The sequence below is a fragment of the Corythoichthys intestinalis genome, chromosome 5 (assembly GCF_030265065.1).
Source record: "Corythoichthys intestinalis isolate RoL2023-P3 chromosome 5, ASM3026506v1, whole genome shotgun sequence".
Classification (NCBI taxonomy): Eukaryota; Metazoa; Chordata; class Actinopteri; order Syngnathiformes; family Syngnathidae; genus Corythoichthys; species Corythoichthys intestinalis.
The window spans coordinates 33751034-33778369 of record NC_080399.1 but is presented as its reverse complement, the minus strand read 5'-3'; the positions used below and the strand labels follow the sequence as shown (position 1 = coordinate 33778369).

The 27336-nt window shown below is 39.9% G+C and overlaps 1 protein-coding gene across 2 annotated transcripts in view; it reads right to left on the bottom strand.

Annotated features, from left to right (window-relative positions):
* Positions 1 to 26479, bottom strand: part of LOC130916230 (DNA-binding protein RFX7) — a 34204-nt gene extending 7725 nt beyond the window's left edge. The window contains exons 1-9 of one of the 2 annotated variants that reach the window (XM_057836765.1): positions 26078 to 26479; positions 18577 to 18610; positions 13957 to 14041; positions 13554 to 13641; positions 13341 to 13463; positions 8812 to 8928; positions 5860 to 5944; positions 5570 to 5780; positions 227 to 522 (exon numbers count right to left, since the gene is read on the bottom strand). In XM_057836765.1, coding sequence (XP_057692748.1) covers positions 227 to 522; positions 5570 to 5780; positions 5860 to 5944; positions 8812 to 8928; positions 13341 to 13463; positions 13554 to 13641; positions 13957 to 14041; positions 18577 to 18610; positions 26078 to 26205 — 1167 coding nt within the window. In that variant the 5' untranslated portion in view covers positions 26206 to 26479. Of the gene's footprint in view, positions 1 to 226; positions 523 to 5569; positions 5781 to 5859; positions 5945 to 8811; positions 8929 to 13340; positions 13464 to 13553; positions 13642 to 13955; positions 14042 to 18576; positions 18611 to 26077 lie in introns of both variants that reach the window. The other variant, XM_057836766.1, reaches the window with a different exon arrangement.
* Between the last annotated feature and the right edge of the window lie 857 nt (positions 26480 to 27336).

The following is a 27336-nucleotide window of genomic DNA, read 5'->3' as shown; positions in this document are numbered from 1 at the left end:
GAGGGGGGCTGCTAGTGGAGAGGAGCGTTCTCAGAGTTTGTTTTATCAAGGCAAACCAGCGCCGGAGAGAGAGTCCACAAAAATAAAAAATATATATTTTGGGAGCTTTTCATTTATATCGAATGTTTTTGCGTATTAAATCGAAGATGGCACATCGAACGGTTCAATATAAAACCGAGTATTGTTGTATCCTTAGTACTAATGGACATTTTTAAAGGTTACATACCGTGACTGGGCTGGGCACAGCTGCTACTACGATGCCTATAGTGGGCTGAGGGGACAGCAGAGCAGGGCTACCGCAGGGGATGGTCGGGCCAGGTGTGCTGACCTCCGTTCGTTTGACTTGGGTGTCGCTGGGTAGAGGAGAGTGGAGCTTTTGCTCTTGCTGCTTTTTCTGGATCTTCCGCTGCAGTTGCTGCTTTGCATCAACAGAGGGTGAGGGCAGAGTCTTCACCTGGGGCTGGAAGGAGTTTGCCTCGGCCGTAGGCACAAATGCAGAAGCGGGTGTTGGTGTCTTCATGCCTGCAAAATTGAAGAATAGTCAAAGAAATAAGATTTTTTTTTTCGTATAAATTAAAAACATTTGCCCAATCCAATGTTGCCAACAAAATGTTTTGCAATTTGGAAGTAATGCTGCACCTTGGTGCACATTGCTATTGCAATACTGCCACCTATAGCTCAAGTATGACTATTAACTGCGTTTTGAATGACAATCACAGCAATTCTGGAAAAAATGTGGCACATCCTACTTGATGTAACAATAGCACAAAATGTAAACACCGAATGATTTTAAACCTGAAAGTGAAAACTTAATTTACTTTAATTTTCAGACGATACTGCACTACTTTTTTTCTCTTCATCTAATAATGAAATGGCTTATTTATGTTTTTTTTTTTTAGGGTGTGGGGGGGGGGGGCTAACACGCTTCATGTTTTCTCTTTGGAAAAAAAAAAAAATCATTTCCATTCACAATTTAAGGCTAACCATGGATGGTTGGACATATTTGAGAAGAATAGATATCAGTCATCATCAAATGGACAGCATGGCTCTCAGCTGCTTGCAATGACAAACCTTACCAGCCGTTTCGTCACTCTTCATCAAAGCTTTGGTGATTTTATCGACAAATAGGGCTCCGACTGATGCTACATACCGCCAGAAAAGAATGATTTAAAGTGCATGTGACACGAAAAAGCATGTTTATTTCATAATACACGCGGTATTTTATGCTCCTGAATGATATGGACCGCTTGGATGTGTGTGGAAGCGATCGCTATATTTATTTAGTTTATTTAGTTTTTTTGAATCCCTCGCCATGAAAAAGAGTGACTTTCGGCTTCGGTCTTGCATTGAGGAGGAGGGCGCTGTGACGTGTACGGGAGAAGGCGTCCTCTTCACTAAACAGCCGTACTGTTGTGTATGAGGACTAAGGATTCAGATGATTTTGCGGATTAATACGTTTATTTTTTGCATCACGCCAGCCAAACGGCTGCAGAAAAATCTTGCTTTATGAGGGAGAGGCGTGTGCGCCTTTTTGGAGTTTCAAAAGGTTCCCATTCACCGTGGATATTGGCCAAGCCCTACTACTGTGGGACCATTGGACTTACGAGGAACTGAGTAAACAGCTTGTTTTGTATTATGTCAAATATTAATACAGTGATTACAAAGTAAACACTACAAACTTTCTTTAAATAAAGGACTACTAGTTACGTTTGATCATTGATCATGTAAAAAGCTCTCCTCGTGCACATTAGCTGCACAACAACTGCAGCCGCCCTCCTCCGGGGAACGAACTGTAAATTGCTCTCCGCCAGGCGGTTTGCCGATGCGCGAAGACAATCGACAACCCAGTCGTCATGTCAAATAATCCGGGCTAGTTATGTGTGATTTTCCGCTTCGAAGACTTTGAAACATCACTCGGTTCGGGTTAGCATGTCGACTAGCTGTCTAGCTTTTGCAGCTCTCTTCGTCGCGTTTTCCTCGTTGTGAATAGTTCCCCCTCGACGGGCTGACTGGTCCTTCTCAAGCCATTTATTTAGCTAATGGAGAAAAATACTTGGATAAAAAGAATATCCTGTAAAAATATTGGAGTAGAGAGACTGAAACAATAACATTTTGCGGCTCTCTTCGTCGCGTTTTCCTCGCGTTCTGAATAATTCCCCCTCAATGGGCTGAATAGTAAAACCGATGAGCCCATTCTCCCGCTGACGTCATCCACCTGTTGGGGACGCTAGAGCCCTATAATGGTAGGCGTGGCTAACAGGCAGATTAAAAGACAAATTTCTCGTCATCTGCGCTTTGCTAAATTGTTGTATATAGTCGAATCGTCTCAAAATATGATTCTAATTAACATAATAATGCTATTTAAGACTTTTTTTCTCCTGTCGTATGCTCTTTAAGGCTGACTATGGGTGGTTAAACACATTTAAAAAGGTTGGCTCGCCACCGTTTCCTACGAGGGGCCCCTATCACTTTATTGCCGACAAAATCCGTCTGATGCTTGATGCTATTACAGAAGAATAGTTTAAGGCTAGTCACGGGTGGTTGAACAGATTGAAGACGGACAGATAGACACAGTGTGCTACGACAAAATGGATGTGCTAGAACTGAGCCTAGTTCATCAATCACTATGAGGAGGAACTCTTCGTGATCAGCTGATCATACAATATTACCGTATATGCAAACAAACTGTGACATTTGAAACAGTTCCTCAAAAGAGTGCCAAAGAATTAATGGTTTTAAAGTGGTTTAAACACATAATAAAGAAAATTACACATATTGGGTACTAAAATAATAATAGTTTTTTTTTTAACGTCCTGTTGCTTATTGCTAATATGCAATAGAAAACACTGTTCACTTGCTTACAAAAATAATCTCTTAGCAGATTCTTAAAAAAAAACAGTAAAAAATAAACAAAAATTGTGAAAACCTTGTTATTATCTGTGTTATCATTAGAGGAGTTCCAAAAAAATCGATTATTACATGCATCGCGATTCGACACGTGACGATTCGATTACAATTCATAAAGGTTCAAAAACGTTGATTTTCACTTATGACAGCAGCTCGTAGCAGAACGAAATTCAAGACACGTCTGCCGCCCGGACACCGTTAACGGACGCACGCACAAAGTTATGATGGATGCTCCCTTTTACTGGGAGAGAGATTTACTCCTTTTAAAAAGACTGGAAAATAAGTTTGTGTATGAGACAGGCAGAGCCAGAAGCGTGACCCGGTGGTCGCGCTTTTGTGCGCAAGTTATTTTTTAAAACGGGAGGGGAAGAAAGATAGTTCGTTGTGCCTTGTCTTTCAGATGTCCAGCAGTAGTTTTAAGGCATTTCAGTTGAAAAATGTCCTGAGTGTGTTGTTAAGACCTGTGTGCATCTATAAAAGACGAGTACACGAATCCTCTTGTACTGTTTAGTTAGCCTTTATTGTTGCTGTTTTTGATATGGTAATAGTTAGCGCCGAGCGCTAAGCTAATTAGCTGATTCGCTGACGTGTATTTCATATGCAGAACGTGTAAAACCATGATTAAGTACAGCAGTAACACTACAAACATGCGAAATAGTACAGAAATCTGTTGTTGCAAGTGCTGCCTGGGAGCCGACAGGCGTGTGTGCGTGTGGGTGGGCAGGGAGAGAAGAAAGTGCGCGTGCTGTAATGAGTGTGTGTGTAGTGTTGTTTTTTTATATGCTCGGCAATAAACTCCACAAGTTAAAAGTGATCAAGAGCAATTGTGATTTCCACCTCTCACTCCAAGAGTTACACAAGGGAAGTAACACTTTGAAAACAAAGTATATTGGTTAAAAGAAGTCTTATTTCTAAAGACACTTTGTTTGTGTCCAGAAAATGTGGAATTCATTCCACCAGTGTAAATTTTATTGTATTGTTGAGAGAAATAAGTACTCCCTTTAAAATGGTTAATGTTTTTGCACTTTACTGTTACTGTAAAAAATAAATAAATAAAAAAGCAGCTTAAGGGCAGATTTTTGTTGTATTGGCATGTTTCCATCATTCCTGTTGAATCATAAGGATATTTCAAATAAGTAATGGATATCAATGTGTTTGGCTACTTTATTAATCAGTACTGTACGATGCATCGATAATCGTGATAATCGCGATAACCGTGATCATCGTTCAAAAATCGAATCGTAGCACCTTGAATCGTAATCGAATCAAATCGGATCGTGGGGTGCCTAAGATGGCACACCCCTAGTTATCATTATGATTAGTATAGTTGTCATATACTTGTAAGTGGTTTGTTGTCATCATTGATGTCATCACTATTATCATGGCTGTTGTTGCCATCATTGTCATTATTGTTGTGGCCATAACTGTTATTTTCATCGTTGGTGTTGTCACTATTGCTCTAATCTAATTGAGTCCAGATTTTATCGTTATAAACAATTCTTTGAGTAAAATAGAATGTCGGTGCTGATGGTAATATTTAAATGGTTAAACATATCTACAGTATATAGATGCAAACTAGCATGCAAACATGTTTATATGTCTACACATTCAATATAACTTGGAGTATAGGGCTGGCAAGGGGGAGCTCTGATGCTGGATGCTAACCCCTTGGCACAAAATCTTGTCTTTTAATGCACAGCTAGGACACGTAGCAATGAGTGGTTCTGTTACCTGGGGGTTGTTTCCCTCTGGCAGCAGGTCCACAAATAACATTGGATTATGAATAATGCACATTTCAACAATTATCACCATGAGCACCGGTAAAGCTGCTATTGCATATATTGTGACTTTTGAATGTACAATCAAAATTTGGGGATGGCGGTGATGACGACGATGATGGCGGTGGTAGTGATGGCGGTGGTGATAGTGGGATGATGATGACGTTATTGGGAAGGGACTGTATTCACATTGAATTTTTGGGGAGTGAATTGGGGGTGGGACCCAAAAAAATGCTCTGCTGCTTCCCACTCCTTTTCGAGCTACGCATATATGTATTTGTTATTATTTTTTGCTACATAATCAACATTAGTTACTATTATTTATTTTCCCCTACTCTTGTTGTTTTATTACTGCTCTAAATCAATCAATCAATCAATCAATCAATCAATCAATCAATCAATCAATCAATCAATCAAAATCAGCTCATATAAAAAAAAAAAAAAAAGGTGATTTTTCTTTTGGGGGTGGGGGCAGATCACCCTGTCGTAAATAAAGGTAACGGGATATTATGTTTTCTTTACCATAAATGTAATAGGCTGTTTTTTAATTTATTGTTTGTTAATCGTTTTTAGTTTCAGACTGGCTCAGAGAACAAGTGTGTGACTTGTTGTACTGCCTGGCTCCCCTGACAGGCCACTGCATTTGAATGAGAAGGCAATTAAGCATGTTGGTCATGTTAATTTGGTTCATGAAGAGATTTTTGATCAATCAACTCTGTTTAACATTTGTCCCTGTTAATATCCCATTTTTAAAATGTGGACACCTGCACTCAGTCAGTTGTGGCTTGTATATGATATTTTTTCTTAGATTTTGTGAAATTTGGAAGTGCATCTTATAGCCAGATACGTTGTACAGTATGAAAATTACAAAATATCATCCTTACCTGTTGTAGGTGTTCCTGTCATAACAGTGAGCGCAGCCATGGACTTGGTACCAATATAGTGGCTATTCAGCAGGAAGCGCGCCAGATCCTCCACATTGTCAAACTGACGACTCAAGACCTTTTGGGCCCACTCGCATACCAAACCACACGCAGCTGACCTCATTTCATCCTCCGCACTCGGGGACTGCCCAGCCGGCTCCATCAGTTCACACTGGAATTGAGATAGAGCAGAAGACACGTGAGTGAAGGAAAACATCACACATTTTATATGTTAACAGAGCCGAACGTACCCCATCGCCTGATTTCTGCAGATCCAAGTTGGGTAATGATGGCATGTGGACAAAAGCTTTCTTCCTTAACCCGCTATAACAATATGTTGGAATGAGTTAAGGTTTACAAAACAAAAAGGCATCTGTCTATTTTTTTTTTCTCTCAGCGCTGGTCATCATTCAGGTGCTGATCATAGTTGCTTTTGGGCAAGAGGAGATACTGGATTTCACTAAAATTAGTTGTCAGCGCCCTCAAGAGGTGAGACTATGTAATAAACTTTGGTTAGGTTATCTTTTGTCACTAGCCTTGCAAGCAAGACTGTACTTCCTGATTCATCATACAGTACCGTCTCTCAAACCTCAACTGTCCAACCGGCTACAAACTCTCCAGTATTGGCTGCCCTGAAAGTAGTTTGATGACATCATCACCTAGTTAGAGTAATTGGCAATGTGCATGTAATTGTAATTGACCCCGTATGATAGAGGAATAATGTTGTGGGGGAAGCAAAAAGTGAATAAAAAAAAAAAAAACACCAGAAAAAGTCACTGAATTTGTCACGAGTGACTTTTTTTGTCAAAACGACCAGATTTAGCGAGAAAGTCGCCAAGTTGGCAACACTGTGTCCAACCACTTCCCTGGTCATCTGATGTTCGAACCAATCAGGAGAAAGAAGTGGGAGGTACAGACGTGACCAAGAAGCAACTACTGTATACAATGAATACAAGGTTGAATACAATGAATTTCTGAAGTTTGGTCACAAATACACTTCCACATTTAATGAGGAGCTAAGAACGTCACAAAAAGCTTTTTTTGTCTGGAATTTTTTTGTTTTTGCTTTTCTCCGAACCAATACATCGTACTGTGGCTTAATGTTATGGGGCTAGATCAGTCTCATAAATAGCGAGGCAGCCACAATTCATGTTTTTATTGAGGAAAATACAAGTAAATGAAAGTAGTCTGTAACGGGATTCAAACCGACGCTTCCTAGGTGACAGTCAACCACTCATACCACTAGACTACACTTCCACACGATGACTCAGTCATTATTTTCTTTTATAAACCCGACGGTATCCACATAAATTGTCAGCCTCTGTGCAATAAAATCTGAAAGAGAAACGAAACTGAGCGAAATCGCGGCTGGCTTGACCACTTATTTAGAAAATCCGGCAAACTTCACCAAAGTTGCCAGCCAGACGAAGTTTCTTATGCTGAACTCGAAGGCGCACAGCAGTGATGCAACAAAACAGCCCAGCCCATGTGATTGGCTGTTTAAGAGGGCTTCGTTTAGAAAAAATGCAAGTGTGTTTCTCGGCTGTGCTAAATGAGTCTCAAAAAGATCTATACACTCGTGAGTGGGAATTTCAAATTAATAGCACGTTATAAATGCACGTAAGACAATTCAGAAACATTTGATAAATGTGTGCGTTTCATGTGATATGTGCTTACGAATAGTACACTGCGTGTGTGTTTTGTGTCATATGTGTTTATAAATCCTATAATGCGTGGGTGTTTCGTGTTAGATGTGTGTGTTCATTATGGGAGTGATCTAGCCCCCTAAAATGTGGATTGGTCACTTTCTGGTGGTGAGCCAATTAAGTGAAAGGGGCGGCAGCTTCAGACGTGACTAAGAAACAACTATCTGCTTGAATAATATGGCGAAATAAATGACACTTTGACACAATTTATTTTATTTATTTTCCCCTCAAAATATAGCCATTAATATCTAAACCCCTGGCAACAAAAGTGAGTACACCCCTTATAAACTACATCTAAATGTCCAAATTGAGTACTGCTTGTCATTTTCCCTCCAAAATGTCATGTGACTCGTTAGTGTTAGGGCATAGGGAGCGGGTGTGTTCAAATTTGTAGTGCAGCTCTCACACGCTGTCATACTGGCCACTGAAAGTTCCAACATGGCACCACATGGCAAAGAACTCTCTGAGGATCTTAAAAGACGTATTGTTGCACTACATGAAGATGGCCAAGACTACAAGAAGATTACCAACACCCTGAAACTGAGCTGCAGCACAGTGGCTAAGATCATCCAGAGTTTTAAAAGAGCAGGGTCCACTCAGAACAGGCCTCGGGTTTGTCTTCCAAAGAAGCGGAGCGCATGTGCTGAGTGTCCCATCCAAATGCTTTCTTTGAAAGATCGTCGCAGGAGTGCTGTCAGCATTGCTGCAGAGATTGAAGAGGTGGGGCAGCCTGTTAGTGCCCAGACCATACGCCGCACTCTACATCAAATTTTTGTGCATGGCTGTCATCCCAGGAGGAAGGCTCTTCTGAAGACTGAACACAAGAAAGCACCCAAACAGTTTGCTGAAGACATGTCAACAAAGCACATGGATTACTGGAACCATGTCCTATGGTCTGATGAGACGAAGATTAATTTGTTTGGTTCCGATGGTCTCAAGCATGTGTGGGAGCGACTAGGTGAGGAGTACAAAGATAAGTGTGTCATGCCTACAGTCAAGCATAGTCGTGGGAATGTCATGGTCTGGGGCTGCATGAGTGCTGCAGGTGTTGGAGAGTTACATTCCATTGACGGAAACATGAACTCCAACATGTACTGTGAAATACTGCAGCAGAGCATGATCCCCTCCCTCCAGAAACTGGGTCGCAGGGCAGTGTTCCAGCATGACAGTGTATGTTAATATTGACAACTTTCACGAAGGGGTGTACTCACTTTTGTTGCCAGAGGTTTGGATATTAATGGCTATATTTTGAGGGGAAAATAAATTAGCTCTATTATATAAGCAGCATACAGACTACTTTTCATTGTGTCAAAGTGTCATTTTGTCAGTGTTGTCCCATGAAAAGATATACTTAAATATCTGCAGAAATGCGAGGGGTGTACTCACTTTTGTGATACACTGTAATTTGAATCAGGTTTGAACAAATTTCATGACATAGGAGATAAAGGAATTGGATGTATGAAAAAAAAAAGAAATTTAAATTAATTTAAAGGATATTTGGATTTTCCTCTCATCCCTAGTCGACGTGCCTTCATGTTGGGGAAGACATTCTTCATGATCTTCCCAAAGTCTGCTGCACTCAATGGATTGTAGCCGAGATTGTCACAATAGCTCCTGCAAAAGAAGTAGCAGTATGTGAAGAAAACAGAGTTCAAAATCAAAGGCAATAATTTGGAAGTTACTTCAATCATCACAAATCCTGATTTGATCAGGAGCAAATGATTTACTCGTTGTGGGGACTACTGACAAAGAAAAACCAAAAGTCACTGCTTGTTGACCGTTTGTGCTCAAATTTAGGTGCGGATTAAGAAAACACGATTAAACAGGCTTACTTGTTAAATATAAGGTTTCGCAAGGCCTTACCAAAACACACTTTCATGCCTGTGTGCATTTTGATTTTGTTGATCATTTTTTCATCACTGTTACAGCCAAACACAGTTTGTTCTTCCAGACAAAAATCAGACGATGACTAAATAAACTATTTTGCCATTGATAGAGTGCACTGACATTTAGGGGTTAACAGGTAAAAATAGGATGCAAATGTCTGCCAGATAAGTGATCCAATCATAAGTCATTTGGACTGAAAATAACCAACAAAATTGAAATACTTAGGAATGTGTCTTCACAACTAGGAGTGGGAACCTCTTAGTACCTCACGATATGATACGATTTGCGATATAAAGCTCACAATAACGATCTGACAATATGGCGATACAACGATTATCGATACATTGGTCAGGAAATCATTGTAGGATATTCTACAAACAACTGATAAACAGAAAACAAGCTTCTGTTGTGAATTGGAATGAGTTTATCACTTGGAGACGTCCAATCCATTTGAACTGGGAGGGTGGCAGCGAATGAACATTCGTTGCCATCCCTCCCACTTCAAACGGATTGAGCGTCTATAGACCCTACTCACCTACGTCACAAAATGGGCGTGTCGCTGTTTCCGGCCGCCATATTGTACCTCTTTTTCAGACCTATTCTCATTGTTTTCTATTAGTCGAGCAAGTTATAGAGCAATTCATGGAAGCCCCGGTGTTATCTGACGCTGTAAACTCATTGGATCCGTTGCATAAAAGGCGTTACGTGGAAAAGCTTCAGTTTATCCATTCGCCAGATCCGTATTTGATGCCTAAATCGATGTTTTTCGACCCGCTGGCTTCGCCTGACATCTGATACCCACACAAAATCAGCCTATTCTCACGAAAATTTGAAAAACTTCAAGAGCTTGGAGGCTTATAAATGCTACGTTGCTGGTTAGGTGAAACACGTCCTCGTACACGAAAATTCGGCAGGAATCTTGTGCTCGGAAGGTGAGTTACGAAATTTTCAATTGAAAATCTTTTGTTCTTGCTAACATCCACTGTCAAGTCTAATGTATTTCATGTCATTTGTCAATGGAGCTAGGGCTTTTAATGTTTATATGGTTTAGCGATAGCACTAACTACATACATACGTGTATGTTGTCGGCGATTAGCCTAGCAATGATCTTAATTGTGGTTGTCAGCCCGAAACCCTCTAAATATATATTAAATGCATCTTACCAGATATAAAATGACTACTACATAATCTGTGGTAGTCGTTTGGAGCCCAGTTGTCTCGTCGAATTGCAGCAGTCAATCGCGGCCTCCTCTTCGTGTCTCTCGGAATACGGTAAAAATTCAAGTCTCTCCGTCTATCTTCTCTGTTTTTGCAACCGACCGCCACACACGACTTCACCATTTTGAGTATTAATGTTGACGAGCAGTAAAACGTGCAATAATAGGAAGAATTTACGAAGCGCTAATGCATTTCTATGGCGAGTATGCGGACATCATGGCGCGGGGGCGTGGCTGTGACGTCACGTGAGTAGGGTCTATAGTCATCAGTGGCAGCCAATGCCAGACAATGAGGTAATTTTGGGCCATTCAAGGTCATTTACCTGTTGATATTCAGTTACTTCCTGTTGATTTTGGGGTATTTTATGGGTCACTTCCTGTTTGTTTTGAGTTACAGACAGGAAGTGACCTGGGAATCACCTAAATGAATAGGCAGTGACTCAAACTCAACAGGAAATGACCTGTAAATGCCCTAAAATGAACCGCGAGTGCCCTGAAAATCGGACAGATTGACTGTGAATGCTCTGGTTTCGAATGAACAAATGTTCTCAGTCTAAATAGATTGGGCGTTGTGCACCGTCAATGCAGCCTTAGAGTTAACTGAGGCACTATTATGGTGGAAGATTTTGGTAGCAACTTGTTGGTTCCTTCTAATTTTTTTTTTTTTTTTTTTAAAGACATTGACACCTTTTTAAAACGATATCTCGATTCTTGGAAGGAGCATATCGATAACCTTTTGGAATACAAAGTATCACGATATATCACCATTTCGATATTTTGTCACACCCCTATTCACAACACCATCAAATTTAATTGGAAATCAATTTCAGGAATGTATATGGAACGTAACTTCAGTACAAGCGAGTTTATGTTACAAATGAATGGATTTAAAAAATGCTTAAATCAGTGGAACAGTATGCATTTTGAACATGAACATAAATGTCGTCTTTGGTTACCCAGGATGAATTAACGTACCAATAGAGTGGGCCTTTATATCAATGGTGGTACTCGACCACCGCTTAGGTGAACTTGTCGAAAGCCCAGCAAAAGTTCACATATTACCATGTTCATACAGTACGTTTATTTTTGTCTACAAAATACAGTAAACTACACTTTTAGATGATTATAATTTTACATTATTTCATCAACAAAAATTTGACTAAAACAACTAAAATGACATTTGGAAACAAAGATTCATTCAAACGAAATGGAAATCTTTTGCTAACATCAGCTGTTTCCATTACCCCAGTGATTTGCAAAACTGAAAATGGAGGCACCTTAATTTTGAAAAAGGGGGGGGGGACTCGGGGGGGTTCTTACCCTTTCATGAGGATGTGTTTGAGACACTTCCATATTAAAATACACCGCGACAGCACAACTGAATCACGAAAAATTTCTAACATGTCACCTGAGCAAATCCACACACAAGGTTTTGGACGTCCATTTTTCTTTAGCAAAATCTTGTGGGATAAAACTTGACAAGAGTCACAAGGATTTTTCAAAAAACACCTTTCAATGGAAACACTTAAATCGCAATTATACTTTGCTGACATTTTGGAAATATGTATTTTTTTTCTGCAAAAAAAAAAAAAAGGCCATGGAAAAGCAGCTCCTGGCTGTCTTGAAATATTACACTGAAGATCATTAACCTTTTTGAACAGAGATCTACTTACTAGCTACTACTAACGAGCTACTATTGACTAACTCATTGGCTGCCACTGAAGGCACTGTCAGGGCTCCCAGTCCAAATGGACTTGATGTCAAATGGGTGTACACCACGGGTCTGCCATCTTAGGCACCCTGCGATTCGATTCGATTACGATTCAGGGTGCTACGATCCGATTATTAAATGATGATCGCGGTATTGACGATGATCGCGGTTGTCGCGATTATCACGATTATCGATGCATCGTACACTACTACTTAATACAGTAGCCAAACAAATTTATGTCCATTATTTATTTAAAATATCCTAATGATTCAATAGGAACGATGGAAATATGCCCATACAACAAAAAGCTGCCCTTAAGCTGCTTTTTTATTTATTTATTTATTTTTTTACAAGAAAGTGCAAAAACATTAACCATTTTAAAGGGAGTACTTATTTCTCTCAACAATACAATAAAATTTACACAGGTGGAATGAATTCCACATTTTCTGGAAACAAAGTGTCTTTCGAAATAAGACTTCTTTTAACCAATATACTTTGTTTTCACAGAATTCTGTACTATTTCGCTGTACTTAATCGGGGTTTTACACGTTCTGCATATGAAACACACATTAGCGAATTAGCTAATTAGCTTAGCGCTCGGCGCTAACTATTGACATCTCAAAAACAACAACAATAAAGGCTAAACAGTACAAGAGGGTTCGTGTACTCACCTCTTTTAGATGCACACTGGTCTTAGCAACACACTCAGGACATTTTTCAATTGAAATGCCTTAAAACTACATCTGGACATCTAAAGGACAAGGAGCAACGAACTATCTCTCTTCCCCTCTTGCTCTAAAAAAATAACTTGCGCACAAAAGCGCGACCACCGGGTTGCACTTCTGTCCCTGCCCCTTTCATACACATATTTATTTTCCAATCTTTTAAAAAGGAGTAGATCTCTCTCTCAGTAACCAGCAGCATCCATCATAACGTGCGCAGGCCTGTTAACGGTGCCCGGCGGCAGACGTGTCTTGAATTTCGTTCTGCTACGAGCGGCTGCCATAAAGTTGAGGGAAAAACATCGCTTTTGAAACTTTATGAATCGTAATCGAATCATCACGTGTCGAATCACGATGCATGTAATAATCGACTTTTTGGAACTCCTCTAGTGTACACTTGTATAGCACTTTTCTAAATTCAAGGTACTCAAAACGCTTTGACACTATTCCCCGTCTAATCGTATACACCCGCCAGCGTGCCACACTCACTTGTATTCATCGTACACTTCCTGCTTTGGGAGGGACGTCTCGGGGTGCTCTTCTAGGTGATTCCGTATCCAGTTGAAGGCATACATCTGCTGAGTGCGACTCGATGACATGGAACTCTGATCGCTGCCGTGGTGCGAGAAGAGAAAGCACAGTAATGAGGCCCTGTCCTCCACTGGGACGCATCATTTCTTGTGAAGACAGAAACTTGAATACCATAATCCAGGAGTGGACGACCCCCTCTCATTCTCAGTCCAATTGGGCACAATTTGGGGGTTGGGGTGATGAATAGATATGGGGAAACAAATGAAACACAGACAGCTAGGTATAGCAAAAGTCTACTGTACATAGATCAATGTTTTGGTTAATAACACAGCTGGCATGAACGCGTGATCGCCCCCAACAATACAAAGCAGGCTTGCAGTTTCTTTTTTCAGATTTTTAGAGCGTAAAATAGCGTCTGTGATGTAGCAGAGGATTGTTTTAGACAAGGAATGAGACAACAGCGCCAAAAAAATGTCAATATGAGCCGAAAAGACGAGGAAGCTTCGGCGAGTAAAATGAAAGCCTTGATTCAAATGTGCTCGCTTGTGTTTGAAGGTGAAATAAAAGGAGTACCTTTTATCATTGCCACTGCTGGGACCAGAAGGCAACTTAAGGTAGAGGTAGAGCTTTTCGATGTCTGTAAACTTCTCAACATCTTGCTGTAGAAGGACGAAAAAAGTTGATAAGAAGAATGCATAGGTTTGCGGTAAGAGGGTGGGAATATTTGCTTCGAATTGGTTTGTTAATGTGATTCATCATCACTTACTGCGCCAATATTTGTCAAGCTTTAAGGATCATGACCTTTTTTTTCTTCTTTTTTTCTATTCCAAAGGAGGTTTAAAGTGAAATAAACCCTCTCGAGCACAATTTGTGCCGTCTGTGTGCTTAATGAGGACTCATCCTGGCAACCTAAATCTGTCAAACCCTCGCCGAGTTCAACAACAGCATCCTTGAATAAAAAGACAAAAACCTTCTTAAGAAGCTTTGATTTGACAACGTGTACTGTATGTGTGGCACTTTGCTAAATTCACAATAAACCAGCCTGATGTCATTTTCACGTGGAAGGTTGTTCTTTAAAATAGTCTAAAATTGGGTATTTTATAAGCAGTATGTGATAATATCATGTCAGCAGCTTTAAACTGTACCACAGTAGTCTAATACGCCCATGTTGTGCTTTCATTAGGCTTTTTTTTCCCCTTTTAATGACGCTCCATGGAGTAGTCCCATTTAGTTTCAAGCAGTGTAATTGTCTGTTGTCAATATAAGGAGGAAACATATTACGTGAAATTGACTTTTTCATGGATCGTACACAAATAGTAGGGTCTCAGGAGTGCCTCCCCACCCATCAAGTGTGAAATTAAACAAGCGAGTAAATCCTTGATCTTCATCTTTCCTTGAAACGTGCCCCGAGTCAGATTCTCTCCACTTGTGCCCCACTAATATGAGATGGGGCTAATAAAAAATAACAATTATATAAATGTAGCCCACACAAATGTATTCATCCCTGACTATTTCAGAAATTTTAACCGTTTAATGCACAAATTACGATTTGTTTTTAACCCTTAGATGGCACTCATTGGCTTGCCTGGTATACCAGACTCACCGCTGTTCCAGCGCTTGAGTCTGGCGACCGTCCGGCGGATCAAATTCAGAGGGCGGAGCAATGGTGGAAGATTTTGGTAGCAACTTGTTGGTTCCTTTTTATTTATGAATTTTTTTAGACATTGACACCTTTTTAAAACGATATCTCGATTCTTGGCAGGAGCATATCGATTAGTGGTGTCAACAATAATCGATGCGGCGATGCATCCCGATGCGGGGCATGGACGATTCGATTCGATGCAACTAGCCGAATCGAATCAGCGCATCTTAAAATATATAAGTACGTTCCACAATTTTCCCTGCACAATTCCGGTGATGCAACGGATTTGGTTTCCCCTATTTGTATTATTATTCTCATGTTTCATTTTTTACACACTGCATAACTCTGGTCAAGTTTCCCACCAACCTCGTAGAAGCCAAAATGTCTCCAGATGTCTGCTTTCAATGTCTTAGGTGCATCAATAATCTTTCTCGCTCCCTCTTTCTCCGCTTCAGCCATTGTTATGTTATGTCCCATCTCTTAGAGGTTAGATCTTGTGCCCGAACCCTAACGGGTCGGGTCGGGCCCAAAATGTTAAGCATTCACGTTCGGGTCGGGTCGAGTCACCGCGCCGGACTATTTAATTATAATTTTTTTTTTTTTAATGGGATAAAACCGAGAGCAGGCTCTCTGTATTGTGCATTTGTTTGTGCACGCACATGAAGCAGTGTCACCACCCGCTTTTTCTTCTTCTCCTCTTCTGTGGCGCTTGTGATTCGTTACGAAAGCCACTTTTATTTATGCACACAAAGACAACACAAATGTGATCCTTTTGAATCTTCTTTGTTTGTCTGCAAAATCGCATGTTTTTTTTTTTTTTATTAAACTTTCCCAGCGTTATTTCGTTGTGTGAATGCTTTTATAATGATCATAAAAATATGTAGACTATTTAAACATTAAGAAAACTTGCGTTTTTTTTCTGCCAACTGAGAATTCGTTACAAAAGACACTTTTTTATGCACACAAAGGCAACACAAATGTGATCCTTTTGAATCTTCTCCTCTGTGTGTATGCAAAATCGCATGTTTTTTATTTTATTTTTTATATTAAACTTTCCCAGCGTTATTTCGTTGTGTAAATGCTTTTATAATGATCATAAAAATATGTAGATTATTTAAACATTAAGAAAACTTGCGTTTTTTCTGCCAACTCAAAGAAATGAAAATAAATTGCTGCTGCTGCTGCGTTTTTTTTTTTCCGCGTCACTCCAAGCCGGTCGGGCTTCAATACCAGCGGGCCGTGTCGGGTCGGGCTGGATTTTTTAGGCCCGATCTAACCTCTACTATCTCTCTGCTCTCTCGATTGCAAAAAACTGATATTTCCTCATGTTAAAACAAATCGTTATGTCTGTTAAAATGCAGCTGCACTTCATTTTAATTCATTATTTTTTTATTGTTATGTGGTAGTTACTGATTGCATTTCTAAGTTGATTGCACATATATAGTGGGCTAGGCCTACATTTTACTTTTGTTCTACATTGCAATTTAGTTGATGTTTTGTTTGTAACTGAATTCATCCCTGGATTGATATTGTTATAAAGATACTGCTGCACGACAATATTTTCTTTGTCGTTTTCTTTAATATTTACTTGAATATTTTTATTGATGGGTCGTTGTGACTAAAATACAGTGACTGTTATTACTGATTTTGCACAGGAGTTCAGATGTTGCACTGTGTGAAAGGCTGCTACTGTGTGTAAAAAAAAAAAAGAGAAAGCCCTGGTCTCATTCAAAGCACCAATTAAATGCTGTGATCTGTTTTTTTTTTTTTTTAAATATATATATCTGAAAGTATTTTCATTTGACTTCAACCAGGAGTGACACAAGAGCCAATAAAAAGTTGTTTAATGTCTGACCGCTTGTGTTGCCTTGTGATTCACGAAAAATATGCTTTGCTTGAGAATTTTAATGCATCCCAGGCTTCGCGATGCATTGCTGAATCGAACCGAATCGTAACCCTATGAATCGAATCGTGGCCCTCCGAATCGTAAACGAATCAAATCGTGAGTGCAATGCCGATGGACACCTCTAATATCGATAACCTTTTGTGATACAAAGTATCACGATATATCACCATTTCGATATTTTGTCACACCCCTACTCATCACGTCTCATCCCATTCATTTTGCTTTTGCTGCCCGTTTTGTGAAATATCAACAGTGCTGTCATGCTCCTTAATGTTTCTCTCAGGTGCAAATTGAAAGGGTTGAACAGATGACGTATTTATGTCGCTACAGTCATACTCTGGAAGGCCGGCAGCGTAACCATCTGACGTCACTGCCCTGCGACGTCAACAACAATGGCGACCTCCTAGTTAAACTAATTTCACAAATTTTATTGAAATGAAAACATCAAGAGGTTTTAATATTAAATTATTATAACTCATAATGACGTTTATCATTTAAGAAGAACAAGTCTTGCTGTCCGTGGAGCCCTTTACAAATATATATATATATATATATATATTAGGGCTGTCAAAAGATTAAATTTTTTAATCGAGTTAATTACAGCTTAAAAATTAATTAATCGTAATTAATCGCAATTAATCGCAATTCAAACCATCTATGAAATATGCCATATTTTTCTGTAAATTATATATATATATATTCTGTAAAATAATTTGTTGGAATGGAAAGATAAGACACAAGATGGATATATACATTCAACATACGGTACATAAGGACTGTAGTGGGCATTTCACTCTACTGTCATTTAAATCTGTCTATGCTGTCCTCACTCCGAAGCGTCTACTTTTTCCAAAGCTAGACAGCTAGTGAACGACGCCTTAATAATCAGACTTCTTCCTTTTTCATCTGATTTATTAATAAAATGGCCACAAACCACTGTCCTCTTTAGACCGTAATGAAACTACAAAAAAAACTACACAAGCATTGCATTAGCAACAACGTTAGCTTAGCACGCTATACAGGTTCACTAAACATAAACAAAAAGCGTCTCATACAAAAAATATAACATTTCACTTACTAACATAATATGTACATTCTTTACAACAACCATACTTACGGACAAATCTTGTCCAAGGATCATATAAGCACAACATTACAACGTAGGCGTCAGCCCGAGATGTCGTGCAGCCATAATGAACTGGCAAGAAAGCAATAAACCATGTCGCAAAGCGACCACAAGAGTTCGCTGTTAGACAGCACAAAAAAACCTTGCTGTAAAACTTACCAAAAGGCAGAATACTGTCTGAGCGGGACATGTGCGTTAATTGTGTCAAATATTTTAACGTGATTAATTGAAAAAATTAATTACCGCGCATTAACACGATAATTTTGACAGCCCTAATATATATATATATATATATATATATATATTTAATGACCAGAAATCAGTCATTTACCCTCTAAAGGGTTAAAAGTCTTAAGTGTCAACTTATGAATACCTGTCCACTGTAGTAACCACTGTCCCTAAAAGGGTTAAATATGAAATCTACCAGCGTCTTGACATGGCTCGTGTTTAATTTAACCTTAAATGTTCAGTATGCAGAAATATTCCAGATAATAAGTCTTGTGACATTGCAGATACTCACCAATATGCTGTCCACTTTTGATTGTACAGATTTGCTGCAAAAACAAAGACAAAATAAATCAATATTGGATTGTAACCTTTACACACGGAATTTTCTTTAAAGTGTTATATGATACAATACATTCTAACATTGGCTTTTTTGTCCAGATACAGATACTGTACGGTAATAACAGATAATAGCAATGCCTGCAGCCTCTCCAAGTTCAAACTGGATTGGACACCTATCGCTGTCAATGACAGCCAATGAGCTGAACAAGATTCATCATCATTCAAGTGATTCATTTTGTAAATGCATAGCCAACACCCCCCACCTTTAAAAAAAATTTTTTTTTTTAAAACATCATATATCTACTTCCAAATAACCGTTCAAGTGCATACCAATAAAGATTTCGACTCCCAGAGGATGTTGACAGCAGATAGGCCCGTCTCAATGGCCCTCTGCTGTAGATAAAAGCAGATGGAAAAAAAAAGAAAAAAAGAATGCCACTCGATAACTTTCACACGCTTACGTTGTGTGTCAAGCTACAGTGGGGCAAATAATTATTTAGTCAACCACTAATTGTGCAAGTTCTCCCACTTGAAAATATTAGAGAGGTGTGCAATTGTCAACATGGGTAAACCTCAACCATGAGAGACAGAAAATCCAATTGTTTGATTTTTAAAGAATTTTTTTGCAAATCATGGTGGAAAATAAGTCTATGGTCAATACCAAAAGTTCCTTTCAATACTTTGTTATATACCCTTTGTTGGCAATAACGGAGGCCAAACATTTTCGGTAACTATTCACAAGCTTTTCACACACTGTTGCTGTTATTTTGGCCCATTCTACCATGCAGATCTCCTCTAGAGCAGTGATGTTTTGGGGCTGTAGTTCGGCAACATGGACTTTCAACTCCCTCCTCACCCCTTGGCGTCAAAATGATAACAAGAACGGTGAGCAAAAATCCTAGAACCACACTGGGGGACATAGTGAATGACCTACAGAGAGCTGGGACCACAGTAACAAAGGCTAGTATCAGTAAGACATTGCGCCGCCAGGGACTCAAATCCTGCACTGCAAGACGTGTCCCCCTGCTGAAGAAAGTACACGCGTGGTTCGCTAGAGAGCATCTGGATGATCCAGAAGAAGACTGGGAGAATGTGGTATGGTCAGACGAAACCAAAATAGAACTTTTTGGTAGAAACACAGGTTCTCGTGTTTGGAGGAAAAAGAATATTGAATTGCACCATACCTACTGTGAAGCATGAGGGTGGAAATGTCATGCTTTGGGGCTGTTTTTCTGCAAAGGGACCAGGACGACTGATCTGTGTAAAGGAAAGAATGAATGGAGCCATGTATCGAGAGATTTTGAGTGAAAATCTCCTTCCATCAGCAAGGGCATTGAAGATGAGACGTGGCTGGGTCTTTCAGTATGACAATGATCCCAAACACACAGCCAGGGCAACAAAGGAGTGGCTTTGTAAGAAGCATTTCAAGGTCCTGGAGTGGCCTAGTCAGTCTCCAGATTGCAACCCTATAGAAAATCTGTGAAGGAAGTTGAAAGTCTGTGTTGCCCAACGACAGCCCCAAAACATCGCTGCTCTAGAGGAGGTCTGCATGGAGGAATGGGCCAAAATACAAGCAACAGTGTGTGAAAAGCTTGTGAAGAGTTACAGAAAACGTTTGGCCTCCATTATTGCCAACAAAGGGCACATAACAAAGTACTGAGATGAACTTTTGGTATTGACCAAATACTTATTTTCCACCATGAATTGCAAATAAATTCTTTAAAAATCAAAAAATGTGATTTTCTGGGGGGGTTTCCCACATTCTGTCTCTCATGGTTGAGGTTTACCCATGTTGACAAGTACAGGCCTCTCTAATATTTTCAAGTGTGAGAACTTGCACAATTAGTGGTTGACTGAATACTTATTTGCCCCACTGTATACCGGAGAATGCTTTTAACATTAACCCTATAAATAACATTCATTGTCATAACAAACAACAGGATAAAGGTTGTACAGTACTGAATTTATTGCCCTTTGTTCTGCACCCAAGTTAACATGAGCAACATTACTCTAGGATGAAATGACGGCACTGGAGGCGATGGCTCACCTAAACTTGTTTCTGTCATGCCATGCACACTGTGACTATTATTGTGATTTGTGTTAACTGCACTGCAATACATTTCATCGCAGTCTCTGATATTTTGCCAGAACAAGCTCTTGGTACGATGATAAAGCCATCATGTTGAAGGCATGTCTCTCTTTATGAAGCTGATGCGTATTATGATTGCACTGAAGGTTTTTCAACATTTTACACTAATCTTGAGGACAATTTAAGGCATTGGAGGGAGGTAAGTGTCAATGAACATTTTTTGGGCCTCAAAATGTGCAAACATAAGTATGTGTAATTATAATAACCAAAAAAAATTCAGAAGTATTTCATTGCTGATATATAAATTGATAACCAAAATTACTTGAGTTCTTTCATCAATAACATCAGCATAGCAGCATAGAATATTATCCTCTATTGTCACTGTAAAGTCATTTACTGTAAAGATTTTATTGCCAGTGCTTTTAACTATGCTGTGTGTTCTATAATGTCAACTAGTCCTGTGATACACATTTTGTAGCAAGTACAATGCACTAAAATTAACAAAGAATTGAAGAAAACAATGTGAAATATGATTTGTCACCAAGATTGTATGCTTATAATGTGTGTACAGCCTATGCATAACAGGGGAGCTATGCACATAATTAACTAAGACAGGTAAACCATAGCAAGAGCTTTATCAGGGAGAGGCAAACACAAGATATTATTAGGACATTACTTATCATTTCACCTGTTTCAAGCATTCCCCTCCTTCAAAGGTTAATAAGGTGTAAGTGAGGCTTTATAATGGGTTTTGAGTAGGGTTGGGCATCAAGCATCGATCGGATCTGGGACTAACACTCCGATTTTCCCAGAACCATTTCGATTCCATGTTTCGATGCCATGACCGCCGATCGAGAAAAAAATAACTGCCAAACACCGCAAAGAAAAAGCCACATGAATCGTGTGTTTGTGCATTGCAACTTGATTTCCACCACTGACACGGTGCGGCGGTGATCAAAAGTTTGGCTCAACTCCACGAAGAAAAATGACCAGCTCACTTCAGCTCAACATTTGCATTACAGATATATCATGCAAAGGTGGCTGCACGACCAAAGCGACTTTTGCACAATAATTTACTTTTTGTCTATTATTTAGTAGTATGTTTACGTTGTTTAAGTTGTGTGTTATTTTACTGTCCTGTATCTTGTGGGTGTTTTATGGTACCACAGAGTAGCTTTTCCAATTTCGTTGTTTGCTCGGCTTGCAATGACAACAAAGGAATTGAATTGAAGTGCCAGTAGTGCATAGCCGAGTGAGCTGCGCAGGTCCTCTAATCAGTTAGAACCAGGTAAGTAAAACAACAAATTACGTCTGTCTTCTGCTGCCCCCGCGACCCGACCCTGGAATAAGCGGTAGATGATGGATGGATGGAATAGTACGACAGTAAGTGGTATTATTACGTCGGGCTAATGTAGCTATATAATTAGCTACAGTGGAGCAAATAAGTATTTAGTCAACCACTAATTGTGCAAGTTCTCCCACTTGAAAATAGAGAGGCCTGTAATTGTCAACATGGGTAAACCTCAACCATGAGAGGCAGAATGTGGAAGAAAAAAACAAAAACAAAATCACATTGTTTGATTTTTAAAGAATTTATTTGCAAATCATGGTGGAAAATAAGTATTTGGGCAATACCAAAAGTTCATCTCCATACTTTGTTATAACCCTTTGTTGGCAATAACGGAGGCTTAACGTTTTCTGTAACTCTTCACAAGCTTTTCACACACTGTTGCTGGTATTTTGGTCCATTCCTCCATGCAGATCTCCTCTAGAGCAATGATGTTTTGGGGCTGTCGTTGGACAACGCGGACTTTCAACTCCCTCCACAGATTTTCTATGGGGTTGAGATCTGGAGACTGGCAAGGCCACTCCAGAACTTTGAAATGCTTCTTACGAAGCCACTCCTTTGATGTCCTGGCTGTGTGTTTGGGATCATTGTCATGCTGACAGATCCAGCCACATCTCATCTTTAATGCCCTTGCTGATGGAAGGAGATTTTCACTCACAATCTCTTGATACATGGCCCCATTCATTCTTTCCTTTACACAGATCTGTCGTCCTGGCCCCTTTGGAGAAAAACAGCCCCAAAGCATGTTTCCACCCCCATGCTTCACAGTGGGTATGGTGTTCTCCGGATGCAATTCAGTATTCTTTCTCCTCGAAACACGAGAACCTGTGTTTCTACCAAAAAGTTCTATTTTGGTTTCATCTGACCATAACACATTCTCCCAGTCCTCTTCTGGATCATCCAAATGCTTTCTAGCGGACCGCAGACGGGCCTGCCCTGGACGTGTACTTTCTTCAGCAGGGGGACACGTCTGGCAGTGCAGAATTTGAGTCCCTGAGTCCTATTGTGTTACTGATAGTAGCCTTTGTTACTGTGGTCCCAGCTCTCTGTAGGTCATTCACTAGGTCCCCCCATGTGGTTCTGGGATTTTTGCTCACCATTCTTGTTATCATTTTGACGCCACGGGTGATCTTGCATGGAGCCCCAGATCGAGGGGGATTTTCAATGGTCTTCAATGTCTTCCATTTTCTAATAATTGCTCCCACAGTTGATTTCTTTACACCAAGCGTTTTACCTATTGCAGATTCAGTCTTCCCAGCCTGGTTCAGGTCTACAATTTTGTCATTGTCAAAATTTTACAATTTTGTTGTAAATTCTTTAAAAATCAAACAATGTGATTTTCTGTTTTTTCCACATCTTGTCTCTCATGGTTGAGGTTTACCCATGTTCCCAATTACAGGCCTCTCTAATCTTTTCAAGTAGGAGAACTTGCACAATTGGTGGTTGACTAAAACTTATTTGCCCCACTGTACGTACCTTACGTAGCGCAATGCCGCCTCCGTTTAAATCAATCAAAATCAATAAAATTACAATAATCAATTAAAAGCATCTTTTGTTTTAGAATTGGTTTTACAAATAAGGAAATCCTTATTATTTTGCACCATCTACACCGAATTTTAATCAATAGAAGAATTTATACTAATGCTTCGTCGTAGCTCCCAGCTAAGGTACATGTATGTAAACTGTGTAGCGGCTCACAGCTACCCTACCCCTACATAATATTTGCGACTTTTTCTCACTTCTCATATTTATGCGTTCAAGCTTCATCTACACTCAGTGAACGTGTGTTCTCCACTGCAGGAGACACTATCTTTCCAGAACGCTCACACTTCCTGCCTGAGAAGGCAGATATCATCATTTTCCTCAACAAAAACTGTTTCTGATTTTATACTGTACCCGCTGCTAATCTGGACTGGGTTTTACAAGATGTTTTTTTGTTTGATATTCTGCACCAGGTTAGTCCATTAGTGGGAGCTCAGTAACATGTGAAACTGCCTGCAGCATAAGACACTCTAAAACATAGGCAAAAGAATATGTGTTAATGTTTTCTCCTTGAGCTTTTGAAACATCTTGGTGAAAGTGCACTCCAGTGGAAAGAAACTTCATCTATCATAACAATCATATTCAAGTTCAAAGACTGACATTTATATACAAGCTCTGTGAGAAATTCATAGTTAATTGAAAGTTCATATTATTTAAAAATAAATAAATAAATAATCGAGAAGTTAAGAAATTTATATGAACTATACAATTTTTTTAACCTGCCTATCATAAGAATCGGAATCGTTTGGAACCGGAATGAAAACATAGAATCGGAACCGTTCAAATTCAAACGATGCCCAACCCTAGTTATGAGTGGGTTTAAGTTGTGTAGAAGCTATAACTAGTCTCTACAGTAGTACCTCTACATACGAAGTTAATTCGTTCCAGTACCTTGTTTTTAAGTCGAAATGGTCGTATGTCGAGCAGGATTTCCCCATAAGAATACATTATGATTTCATTAATTCATTTCACAGCCCGAAAACCTACACAAATTGCACATAGCAATTACAAAGAGCAAAACAAATACATTATGAATAAAAACTGGAATAATAATAATAATAATACCTGTAATAATGTAACAAATCGGGTTCTAATGTGGCAGTTGTATTTTGTGTGGTGTACTTGAACGCATCGCGAGGCTGACGGAACAGCGAGACAGTGCAGTTGAGATATTAATTTCACTTTTAACGTCCTGTTGCTGCTGGCATGTTGTGTTGCACAAGTTCTGAATTAAATGATAAAAAACCTGATGAAGCTGGCGATCTCTCAGGCGATGGTTGTCACCTTAACTTATAAAGAATGGCAAACGGCGGTCGGAGGAATATTGTCAAGCAGTTCACGGAGGCGCACCCCACGCTCATATTTTTCCATTGATAAACCTCACCTTTTTTATTTTTTCACCACCTGCTTTAAAAGTTTTGGAACCCATGTGGATTTCTCTCCCAAGAAAATTGGCTGTGTGTCTCTCTTGCGGGAAAACAATGAAATTGCGACACTGTCATAAATCGTCGTATTTCGAGAATTTCGTTAGATGTAGAAACAAATGGCGAGTCAATTTTTACGTCGGATGTCGAAAAGATCGTGTGTCGAAGCGATCATATGTCGATGTACCACTGTACTTTACAGGTAGTAGTATGAATATAACGTCTTTAAAACGCATTCACTGCATTTGACAGCTATGAAAGTCAAAAATACATGTTGAGCGCCTTGAAAGGTGGAAAAGCGCTATATAAATATAACACCAACCAACACCAACTCATTGGCTACCTTAGTGCCATTGACGGTGCTAAACGTACAATCCATTTTGACTGGGAGGACTGACGGTGATCATTCAGTCCACTCCTCAGAGTTTAAACACACTGGACGTCTGTCATTTTTAATGGCAGCCAATGGGTAACTGGGAATGTTGGCAGTGAGCTAGCTCCAATGTTTGTTTTAATCTTGTCGAGCAAAGCTGGCATTGTTTTCGGCAAATGATTTTGCATGAATGATTTGATATATTGCCATTTCTATTTTTTAAGCTTTGTTTTTACAGTGAAAGAACACTGAAAAATAACATGAGGGTCGAGACAGCGAGTATTACCACGTACTACACTCTGGTAATTCAAATTGAGCATGCATAGCGTAAAAATCTGCTCATGTGATGTTTTATTCCAGATGATGCACTTTGCCGTGACACCTGTCATCAGCCCCACGGGTTTAGTTCCGTCGATAACATGGCCTACCGAGGATTGGTGCATAAAATTCTGGCTACTACGCCACACGAACGCGACGCTTAGGTTCTCTTTTCCACGCAAAAGGCCTCTCCCTCGTCTCATTTCCGCGTGAACTGAACCGACACGCGTTGTTTACTCCCTCCGCTTTGTGCAGCTCGTCCTCGGCTAGTAGATGCGCTAATGACGGAGCTAGCGTGGAGGAGCAGAAGTGGGGTGGGGGTGCACCGCGACTACGTCGGACTTCATTTGCCATCCTTACCAAATGGAATTCTTGATTTTAAACTGCAACGCGTTGGCTTCGGGTCCCTGGAGTCCCGGCACCAGCGCTGGGAGAGAGCCGAGTCCCGAGGCAGGCTTGTGGTCAGCTTGTTGTTGATCATCAGCCATCACGGACGGAGGGGTGGTTGTGGGGAGCTTTAACAAGCAGGCCGCATCCCCAGTAGAGCACAGCGCCGCACCGGACCCGCCGCACCGCTGGCTGGGGCGGCCTCAGGCAGCTAGGACAGCCCGCCGACGAACATGATGCCTACGAACACTGGGCGGTGGAAGAAAAAAAGCAAGGGAAAGAAGGAGAAAAGACGGGGGTCTGCCATGCACCATGCATTTCGCAGAGGTCCCTCCGCTACCTCCGATAGCACGCCTGCAGCAGCCAGCGGCAGCCGAGGACGAGCTGCCTGGCTGCGTCATTCGCGTACTGGTAGCGCGAACCATAACGGAAGTCGTCCTTATTCCTGCCTTCACAATAAAATCTGGAAAATAAACTCGTGTGAAAGTATCCCAACAGAAAACAACAACGATTAAAATCCCTATGTACAATGCTAAAACAATCAAAGCCTTAAAGCAGGTGAGTCCAAACCTTTTTCTCTGAAGTTTTTAAAATCAAGGGCGTAAGAGGTTCTCATTGGGACGATAGGGACATAACACTTCCAACTTCTCAGGATGCTCAAATTGTCCCCACCAACTTTTAAGCAACCTTATTTGCATTATATGTTGTAAGGATAGAACAGACCCTACCATTAGTAAGTGAATTATTTTCATTATGTTCAGACTTACATTTATCCCTTTTCATTTGCTGAATGCCCCCCCCCAACGAGCATTTGATTGGCTGATGACTTGACCAGAAGTGGGTAGACTAGAGTAGCCAAAAAAATCCACAGTAAGCGTACCCTTGCTTCTAAATAATATTACTTAAGTAAAAGTAGTCATCAAAAAAAACTATTCAAGTACAAGTAAAAAAAGTTGAAAATAATACTCAAGTAATGTATAACATTGTGAGTAACTGCTTACAATGTTTGTTTTTTTAAATCATGGTATATTTTTTTTCCTCAACACAATTCCATTGATATGAACTGTTATTATTACTATACCATGTTATTATTATAACCTATTACATGACCATATTAGGCCAAAATAATGACAAAAATCCTCTAATTCAGACCAGAACAACAATATGAAACAAAGAGCGCGAGTGCCCTCTAGTGGAGAAAAAAACATTGTTTAATCTGATTGGTATAATGG